Here is an 11,049-nt window from a genome sequence, read left to right on the forward strand (position 1 = left end):
TTCGCATTCCTTTCAAAATTCTTACATAATTATTTCATAAAAAAGAGAAAAAATAATCATGCATCCTCTCCCTTCCTTGTACCCACTCTGTTCTTCTTCTATTAGTTCATATTTCACTTGCCCTACTTTCTCAGTCCCCTTTCCTGGTATACTGAGTAAAGTTATAGCCTTTGCATCACCTTTACCTTTATGCAATGGAACAATTATTCCCTACATCTATTCCTTTTGAACTTTTCCCATTGCCAAGCATACCTTACAAACCCTGGTCAGTCAATCAGTCATACTGTCACCATCCACTGCAACCTTTCACTTGTAATCCCTCAACTCTTGGCGTCTCTTTTCTTAAATCTTCAGAAATCAGTTTCAGGCGCATTTGAGCCTTTCACTGAACCTTTGAAATCTGCATCACTGCTCAGTCTCTTTTATCCCCCACATTCAACAAATCAAAATACTCAGGTCATCAACCTAGGACTGTATTTATGTCCGACAGCATGTGTTTTTTCTACATTTGAGCCTCTTTCTAAACAAATTTCTACAACGCTGAACATTCTCATTTATTTAAGGAAAATCATACCTACCAACAGCTCCATCTCTTTCTCAGTCACTTACAATTGCTCTCAGATCTCTAAGCACAACCTCCTTTTCGTATATGTCAAACTAGTCAGACTTTCCACACAAAAATTCTTTATTACTTCCATCCCTGGACCATATACACTTACTGTCACAATCTTTAATCCTGCGACGTTCAGTCTTATTTATATATTCCTTGATCTGGCACATTTGTATGCTTTCATCTGCAAACAGTCTTTTTGAGACTACAACCGCTACTTCTTAGCCTTACAACTTTCAGCTACCCAAGACAATATGTAAATATATATATATATATATACATATATATGTAATATATATATATATATATATATATATTATATATATATGTATGTATATATATATATATATATATATATATATATATATATATATATATATATATATATATATATTTATATATATATGATAAGGTTAGATACTACACTAGTTGGCAATTATCACTTCAAGAAGTTAGATAAATTTTTGTGTAATGTTTCGTTAATTCTTGAATTTTGGGGATCATCTCAATGATCTAGATATATTTTTTATGTCAGAAGTAAGTATTTCAGTTGCCACTAAGTCACTTGACAAGATTATTATGAGTTCTGTCCAACCATAAAAAAATTCAGTATTATCCAAAGGATTAGATGTGTGTACTCCTAATTTAAATAGTTTTAAGGTTTCTTGGGTTCTGAGCATTGAAAATTATAACTGTTCTGTCAAGTCCTCAGGATAGTTTTTTTTTAGTTCCATCTCCTTTGATTATACTGATTTGATTTTCTTTCATCAGCTATCTAGACTTCATCAACGTTATGGCTTACGATTTCCACGGAAAGTGGGAGAACACCGTTGGACACAACGCACCACTCTATGCCCCGTCGATTGATACCGAGTGGCGAAAACAACTATCTGTTGATCATGCCTCAAACCTGTAAGTCTTGGGTCCAGACTAAGGGACATTGCCAACAATGACCTTTTTAAGCTTTTTTTTATCTCAATTGATACATACACCGTTTTTATTAATTGCTAAAAGTTAATAGAAGAAATAGAATGATCAGTGATATATTACTCAAATCCTTGTTATTGTGTAACGTATAAAAGGTCCATACAAACTCTTTAATAAAATTTTAGGTGGGCCAAGCTCGGAGCACCCAAAGAGAAGCTGATTATTGGAATGCCAACTTATGGACGTAGTTTCACACTCTCGAACGCTGGCCAAAATAACGTCAACTCGCCATCTAGTGGTGGAGGTCCAGCTGGAAAGTATACTGGCGAAGAAGGTTTCATGTCCTACTATGAGGTGAGGTTATTTCCATGGAGGAAGGTGGAGAATCTCAATGTATGTTTCTAACAATTATCTTATGTTCGAAAATGCTACTCTCTCTCTCTCTCTCTCTCTCTCTCTCTCTCTCTCTCTCTCTCTCTCTCTCTCTCTCTCTCTCTCTCTCTCTCTCTCTCTCTCTCTCTCTCTCTTTTTTTTTTTTTTTTTTTTTTTTTTTTTTTTTTTTTTTTTTTTTTTGCCCTACCAGCGTTTTGCTAATTTCATCAAGAAAGCTGTAATGAAAAAAAAAAAAGTTAAGAAATACCTTCAAGCCTAATCTATTTTCTAAAATGCTATTCTAATACTTGGCAATTTACAGGTCTGCGAAGAATTACACGCTGGAGGCCACTACGTCTGGCACGAAGAGATGCAAGTGCCGTACATGGTCAAAGGAAGTTTGTGGGTTGGGTTCGACGACGAGCGCGCCATTCGTAATAAAATGAGCTGGATCAAGAAGAACGGATTCGGAGGTGCCATGATCTGGTCCATCGACATGGATGACTTCACCGGTACCGCCTGTGGAGGAGGAATCAAATATCCATTGATCAAAGTCATGAGGTAATATAGAATTGTAAAGGTCTTTACGCCTTTCTCAATGTTTAGGTTAAGAACACTTTAGACAGATGATTGTTGCATGACTTGTAAGTTGTACTTGACTTTTATTGGTCTAGGATGACTTATGCTTTTCAACAAGTTTAAGCTAAATTTGGTTAGTTGAATATTTTAACTAAATTAGATAGAAGATAGAAATTAAAATAATGAATTTTTATGTAAATTTTCACCTTCCAACCAAGCTTGCAGTAAAATCATCAATAATCTGTATACTGCAAAATTCATTTAAAGATTTAAAAAAATTTCAATTCCACTACATTAGATAAATAAAAATTAACATTTCTTCATATGTTCGTAAAGCAATACCGATTATCATTTGAAATTTTATAATTGATATTGAAATATTACTTGGGCATAATCCTTAATCAGAATATGTAAGGGAAGCCTTAAGAAATTATAACATCAATGCATTGGAGGTAAAATACTTTTGGCCAATGATGGTACTATAGTATATTTTGTATTTTTTTCTTTCAACATTAGTTTTTCTCCATTTTTTATAGAAAAATTCATGTTGGATTATTATTGACTCAGTGCTTTACATATTGGCAAAGCAAAGAATCTTAAATACGAGCTACCCTTTTCCCATTATTAGATATGAGCATACATGCTTATTATTTAACACTATAACGTTATTTTTTTAAAGTCTTCCACACTTTTATCTATTACATTTTCTCTATCTTAACTCTTTGAATTGGTTAAAGATTTGCAGATAAAATATTTTAGCCAAACTTTCGTAAACTAAAAGTCACAAGTGTGCTATATTAGCAGTCTTCTGCAGTACAGGTTCTCTTATGCAGTACATTGCTAAGTTTTGAATTTCATTGTATATGTCTGTATGTATTAGCACTCTCTACAGATCCTGTTTCCATGAGTTTTAAGAATATCAACTCTTAATTAATTGAACTATCTTTTATTATTAATGATAATAATAATAATAATAATAATAATAATAATAATAATAATAATAATAATAATAATAATAATAATAATAATAATAATAATAATAATAATGAAGAAAGTTACACACAAATCCCATTACCACGAAATTCAGCAGTGAACAAATTAATTTACAATAAACCATACATGAATATGTTTTAAAGCCATTTATATATATATATATATATATATATATATATATATATATATATATATATATATATATATATATATAAATGTGTGTATATATATCATTATGGTATGTTTTCGCCAATGATAATTCTAGTAGTAATGATATTCATAAAAACATTTTAATCTAACCTGATATTTCGTTTGCCATTACAGAGAGGAACTTCTTGGCATCGCAAGAGGAGGTAAAGACGTCGATTGGGCATCCATTACCAAGACCTCCGTGGCCACCATCACCACCCTCCCCCCACCCATTGCAATTGACCCGTCGAAAGTCATCAAGGAATACAAAGATAGACTTGCTCAACAACAGGCACAGGAATCCGTGGTTAGCGTTGTTCCAAGCACCCCAAGTAAGTCATTTATTACTAGGTGTTTTGTTTCATGTTTACTTTTGTTTAGAATATGGAGACACGAATTAGGTTTATTGAGCGATATTTTTTATATGCCTTTATGAATGTATAGGCTGATTTGAAAGCAAATCTTCATTTATGATGGTAACGGGCACGATATAAAAATAAATTCAATACATTTTTATGTAGGTTATCCCACTTATTCGGTTTTTTTCATTACGTTATCTTCTTTTATTAACACATATTAAATCTGGAAAGAAACTTAATTCGGATGCATGGATGCAGTGACCTCAAAATGCTCAAATGACGATTTTTTATCTCTTTTCAAGAGTTTTTGTATCTTGAATAGGGAATCGAGGGTTTAATTCACTAGTTCGGGGACTTCAAGAAATAGAAGAGGAAGGTCCACGAACTTTTAACACAAACGCCAAAATCCGGTATTGCTATTTGAAATTATATAAACTTATAAATTGTGAATATGGTCTTTACCAACAATGTTATTAAAAGGTGAAAAATAAATGTAGTGATTTGGAGATATGACAGCAGACAGCTGGATATTTAAAAACAGAGCATTTCATAGTCCTAAATAGAGTATAAGTAATGTGAAAAATAGTAATATATTAACATCCTAGTCCAGGGTAAAACAAATTAACAAAATAGGATGGTGGGCTGCGCTTTGATATTTGTAATAGAATTGAGCATGTTGTAATGATGAAGTGGAGGGAGTCAAAAGAACACTCAATGACTAATATGTATAACGTTAAGCCGTAATCAAATATTATTCTCTACTGAGAATGCAGCCGTTTTTTTAGCACATAAAAGTAAGAAAGGAACCCAATAGAAAAAGAAATAAATTTGATTTAGACTCCATGAAAACGTCTTGACCTTTATCTTGTTTGCAGGAGACGCCCCGAAAATTATCTGCTATTACACCTCTTGGTCCGTCAAGAGACCCGGTGCAGGAAGGTTCGAGCCCGAGAGCGTCGACCCCTTCCTGTGCACCCATATCATCTATGGCTTCGCTGGCATGGAGGACTTCAGACTCGCTCCCGGTGAAGCTAGTGACGTTGGCGATGGTTTCAAGGAGGGAACTTACACCAGGATCATGAAGCTCAAGGAGAAGAACCCTAGTCTGAAGGTAAGAGAGTCATTTTCACTTCAGTTTCTTTTTCGCCGATGGCTTCCCTGGACGGTGGTCTAGGTTTGCACAAGGTCTATAGATGTAAGGTCGGCCAGAGAGCTGTACGATTTAAGCCACTTCTGCGCATGACGTCACTGCGGCCATGTATTTACCTTTGTTTATATACTCTTTACCCTTTTCTTATCAAATTATTTTCTTATTTGATATTCTCTCTCTCTCTCTCTCTCTCTCTCTCTCTCTCTCTCTCTCTCTCTCTCTCTCTCTCTCTCTCTCTCTTAGAAATTGGAGATTTTTTTTACTAAATTGCTCGTAGCATCGTTAGAGAAAACATGAAATAAAATAACTTCATTTCATTTCTTATATAAAAGTATAAATAAGATATAATTTACAATTTCATAAATAATTTCTCTATTTACGATATTTCTATATTACAATTTTCATATATAAAGGAAATATAATGTGCAATTTCATAAATAAGTTGTCAATTTATTAACAATGTTTCCACTACATAATTTTTTATATAGACCTTGGGTCTGCATTGCTGTAAATGGGCACAATTATCTGGTGGTGGTATGATAAAGGGTGTAGAGATCGCATCCCTGGAGGAAAAATAATCCTCAAAGACATCCCCACTCTTAAAGACTTGATGATAAACTGGAAGGTTGATATCTGAATTCTTCTGGCGATACTCTATTTTAAGGGAAAACGTAGAAGCCTATCATATATATATATATATATATATATATATATATATATATATATATATATATATATATATATATATATATACTGTATATATATACATATATATATATATGTGTGTGTATATATATGTATATATATATATATATATATATATATATATATATATTATATATACAATATATATATATATATATATATATATATGTATATATATACATATACAGTACACACATATATATATATATATATACACGTGTGTGTGTATTTGTGTCTGTGTGAAAAAATATATACAAACTGTTGGAAACTCAATAATATAGGTATATTTATTGTCTCTAATTTATGCTCTGCCAAAATGTGAATATTAATCCAGTTTCCTCTGAATTTCTAGATTATGTTGGCTCTCGGCGGTTGGGCCTTCGGTTCCAAGCCCTTCCAGGAACTTGTGGCCAACCCATTCCGCATGAACGGTTTCGTCTACGATTCTCTGGAGTTCCTTCGGAAACATGAATTTGATGGTCTTGACATCGACTGGGAGGTGAATTAAAATGAATAGTTTAATTTGTTGATTACTATTGAAAATATCCAATGCCTTCTATTATTTTAACTATTTTCTTTTTGGATTTATATAAAAATCAAAAGTCTCTCGCTTATAATCAGACATCATGGGAAAAAGATACTTAGCAATAATTTGCTAAATACCTAGTTGTTAACAATTCTTGAATGATTCAACAATATGATCATATTCAACTTAACATTAACATTATATATTGAGAGTAGAGTAATGAATAAAAGTTATCCTGTTTGTGTCCTGAATATCTATTGCTTTGCGACTCTTAGTCTTTAAGTTCATACAGGAAAAATAATTCTGATCCAGTAAAGATGACAGAGGAAACATATTATAAACTTCTTTGCATTACTTCCAGTATCCTCGAGGTCCAGACGACAAGGCCAATTACGTCAATTTCTTGCGTGAACTTCGTCTTGCCTTCGAAGGAGAAGCCAAATCCACAGGACATGCGAGACTGTTGCTCTCCGCAGCCGTACCTGCGTCGTTTGAGGCTCTTGCTGCTGGGTAAGTGATCCCGCTTCTACAATTGACGACAAATATAAGATCAAATTAAAAATGTCCTCTCTCTCTCTCTCTCTCTCTCAACACTGACTAATAAGCTGTGAAAACCAAAACTAGTTATTAGAAATAGAATGCTTTTTTGATATTTTACCTTCCTCTACAATTGACGACAAATATAAGATCAAATGAAAAATGTCCTCTCTCTCTCTCTCTCTCTCTCTCTCTCTCTCTCTCCTCTCTCTCTCTCTCTCTCTCTCTCTCTCTCTCTCTCTCTCTCTCCTAATAAGCTGTGAAAACGTAAACTAGTTATTAGAAATTGAATGCTTTTATTGATATTTTACATTCCTCTAATAGACATGCAAACATATTCTAGCACTAAATCAAAGACAGAAACGAATCAAAAATTTTCTTTGATATTTATTACCAATTGATTATGCTGATATCAGTTAGGGGAGAGGGGCTTATTTGTTGGTTTTAGTGTGTTCCTGCTCTTTATGTTTCGTTGACTATTGACTTAACGTAATGTAGCTTCTGTTAAGGTATTGTAAATGGTTGGTCAGGGTCAAATATTCATGGGACGTATTAAGGTTTATGATCTTGGTATTTAGATTAATGGAAAATATATGTTCGTCTAAAAATATTTCTAAGTTATTTCATGATACTACTTTATTAATATAAAAAGTCTGATATTTTTATCTTCATAACTATGCATTTAATGTTCATTGTTGAATCTGACAACATGAAAACCTTTACCATAGCATGTTGTTTGTATTCTCAGATACGATGTCCCCGAAATCAGCAAGTATTTAGATTACATCAATATTATGTCCTACGATTTCCATGGGCAATGGGAGAACCAAGTCGGGCACAACTCTCCCCTTCTGCCTCTTGAGACAGCATCCTCCTACCAGAAGAAACTCACTGTTGTAAGTGTCACTTAAATCTCATTCTTCTCTTTGATCTAATTGAAGAAATAGAGGCACGCGAGAGTAAATAAAACTATTTCCAAATAAGAGGAGAAATGACGAATTCGTACTTTCAGGATTTTAGTGTCCGTGAATGGAAGAAACAGGGAGCCCCATCCCAGAAGATCATGGTAGGAATGCCCACTTACGGTCGCTCTTTCACTCTCGCTGACGTCACTAAATTCGATATTGGTGCCCAGGCTCTCGGAGGTGGTACTGCTGGACGTTACACTCAAGAAACAGGTTTCCTGTCTTATTATGAAGTGAGTTTTAACATAGGCCATGATATTTTGTTTATAATTGTTTGCAAAATATGGTTGTAAATTTTTTTCGTGTTATTAACCTCATCTTTTTCCCCTGAGCTAATTATATCATGAAAATGAATCATTTCAAGAGATTCACACACATTCCAGGCATTTATAATGTTTTTGTTTTACAAGGTTTGTGAATTCCTGTATGAAGATAACACCACTTTGGTATGGGATAACGAACAGCAAGTTCCGTTTGCATATATGGGAGACCAGTGGGTCGGCTTTGATGACGAACGTTCCCTTGGAGTCAAGGTTGGTAAAAGAGACTTTTACTATGTAAAGATTGATTATTCTAATTTCGTATTTTACAATTTTAAAAAGTAGATATTACATAGGAACACTCAAATCAAAATTGTCATTTTGCCCAAGGTTGTTCTTTTGATACGAATTCCATCTTGACTTTCAGGGAGACTGGCTAAAAACTGAAGGATTTGGTGGTGTTATGATCTGGAGCGTTGACATGGATGACTTCCGAGGTAACTGTGGTACCGGCAAATACCCTCTCATCACCGCCATCAAGGAATCTCTGCAGAACTATACGGTCGCACAAACATACGATGGACCATACGAGAATACCGGAACTCTTGACGGAACAAGCAGCAAACGTGATCGTGAGTATTTTTATTGATGATAGAATAAATTGCTCTGAAATCTACAAAAATTTTGACTTTGGTTATGCTTTTTTCTTAATTTAGTATCTTGACTTAGCTGTAAGATTCGTTCATTGTCATTGTCATAAAAAATCTCTTCATGTAAAGAAGCTACCTAGCTTTTCTTGTAATCTCTTTAACTCATTCTTTATCCCATTCTTCAGCCACCGAAGTCGTTTGCGCAGAGGCTGATGGACATATTAGTTACTACGAAGATAAATCCGATTGTACGAAATACTACATGTGTGAAGGGGAGAGGAAACACCACATGCCATGCCCTGTCAATTTGGTCTTCAACGTAGGACAAAATGTCTGTGATTGGCCAGAAAATGTCCCCGGATGTGAAAATGCCATCGTAGCTGCTGGACGATAAACATATAGATGTTGATATTTGTTTTTTTCTGATAAAAATTATCGCTGGTAATCTCTCCTGTGGGGGTACTTTGTAAAAAACGATGGTTTACAAGAACAGATATTTGCTGATATTACGCATGCTGGCTTCGTCTTAATCAGTGAATGATGATGTTAAAGACAAAAAGGATAAAAAGATCTTTAAATTATTAAAAGAAAAAAAGTACTTAAAAGGTCATGGTACGTCAATTTCTGTTCTTTTGAACCTTCGTGTTGAATTAGTACCTCGAGGAAAGACCAGTCTGAATCATTCTTTTGTTATACATGTTGAATATGTGTAACCGTGTTTGGGGAGAGATCTATATTAGATAAATATAATGCTTGAGGCTATGAAGGACATGAATGATAAACATTAAGCTGTTATTCATTAGTGACAATAAAAAAACTGTTATTCATTAGTCACAATGTATATATACAGTATATTCTTATATATCAGTATATTTTCTATTTTAGTCAAAACAATATAAAGGTCGTAAAGTCCAATTAAATTTGATATGAGGTAAACCCAGTGGAGATTAGAATTCAATAACAATATATCTACTGTATAATGTCAAATTGACGGACTCTAATCTAATTTTTGTTATCTTTCATACGTAAATCTATATGATCTCTTTTGACGACATGGAAGAATTAGCCTTTTTTCCTTCATTATTATTTTCTCTGTTTCACATTAATGAGTATCTTATTCTAATAAAGAAATAAGTACTTCAGCCACACTTACAATATAGTCCCTCGATTATCAAGCATTATCTATGTCTGATGGTAATATTTATTCTCAAATTACTGCATTGCAAGATATTGTTGATAACTGATTGTATATTGCCTCGATTTGCACAAAAACAAAAAGCTAAACCCTTCAAATGATTCGCATTAATGCAAATAATGCAGATGCTCTGCATAAAATTATGTAAATGCGGAAATCTATTGCCTTAAAAATATCAGTAGTAGTATTTTAGTAATATATAAAAACGATAAAATAATTGTTTGCAACGTTTCAGAAACCAGTGGATGAGTCTGGGTTATTTATTTTAGATTTTCTCTCTTGAAAAATACACTCTAAATTGCTACTAAATCATAAGCCCTGCTTTCATTTTACATATTCATAAACGAAAAAAAAAATGGTATGTTAGACAACTCCCCATACCAAATGTATTTAGTTTCCTTCATTATTCATGAGTTGTATCTTACATTTTATGTAATTTCCTCTTCTGCTTTCAGTCCTGCTGTTCTGGCTCTCATTCTTTAAGCGCCTGAATATTCTTGGAGTTTATATTCACATATGATAATTGAGGAAGAATAGGTGCAAGGAGTAATATAAGTGATTAGGTTACTTTACGGACTGGATTTTCATTAGTGAAATAGTAAATGAAGAAATTTTCAGAAAACATAGGCCACTTCTGCACCTTTTCTTTCTCTTATATACTTTTTTACGCTGTGACACTTTAGTGATACTGTAAAATAAATGTACATATGGTTTGTAACACAGAGTTTTTCTTAAGCCTCTCCAACAACAATCTATATATAATTTTGTTTCTTATATTTATGAAATGAAGTGTGAGCCACTGGTCATCATGGAATTCCAATTGATTTTTTCTACCATCTCTTCATAGGAAGAATAGCATTGCATTCCAATGTAATGTAATGGATTTATTTCTCCTTATTTTGTTATAATATGAATAGTAGCATAACTTGTACAGTGATAATGGATTAGAATGACAAGGTCCAAGAGGCAAAGAATTCTATTGAGAGGTTTACCTTGGATGTGGTAGTATTCTAAGCTGTCTTTATTTTGAGA

The 11,049-nt window shown here is 33.4% G+C and overlaps 1 protein-coding gene across 1 annotated transcript in view; it reads left to right on the plus strand.

The window, feature by feature from the left end:
- LOC137634517 (probable chitinase 10) overlaps window positions 1-10,735 on the plus strand; it is a 176,720-nt gene extending 165,985 nt beyond the window's left edge. Inside the window, 12 exon segments of the mRNA XM_068366962.1 lie at window positions 1,382-1,522; window positions 1,723-1,891; window positions 2,232-2,470; window positions 3,806-4,002; window positions 4,905-5,140; window positions 6,237-6,383; window positions 6,772-6,920; window positions 7,696-7,843; window positions 7,960-8,145; window positions 8,323-8,445; window positions 8,600-8,804; window positions 9,008-10,735. Of these exon segments, the coding sequence (XP_068223063.1) occupies window positions 1,382-1,522; window positions 1,723-1,891; window positions 2,232-2,470; window positions 3,806-4,002; window positions 4,905-5,140; window positions 6,237-6,383; window positions 6,772-6,920; window positions 7,696-7,843; window positions 7,960-8,145; window positions 8,323-8,445; window positions 8,600-8,804; window positions 9,008-9,216 (2,149 nt within the window). The 3' untranslated portion in view covers window positions 9,217-10,735.
- Window positions 10,736-11,049: the final 314 nt, after the last annotated feature.

This window comes from Palaemon carinicauda, chromosome 44 (genome assembly GCF_036898095.1).
Source record: "Palaemon carinicauda isolate YSFRI2023 chromosome 44, ASM3689809v2, whole genome shotgun sequence".
Taxonomy (NCBI): Eukaryota; Metazoa; Arthropoda; class Malacostraca; order Decapoda; family Palaemonidae; genus Palaemon; species Palaemon carinicauda.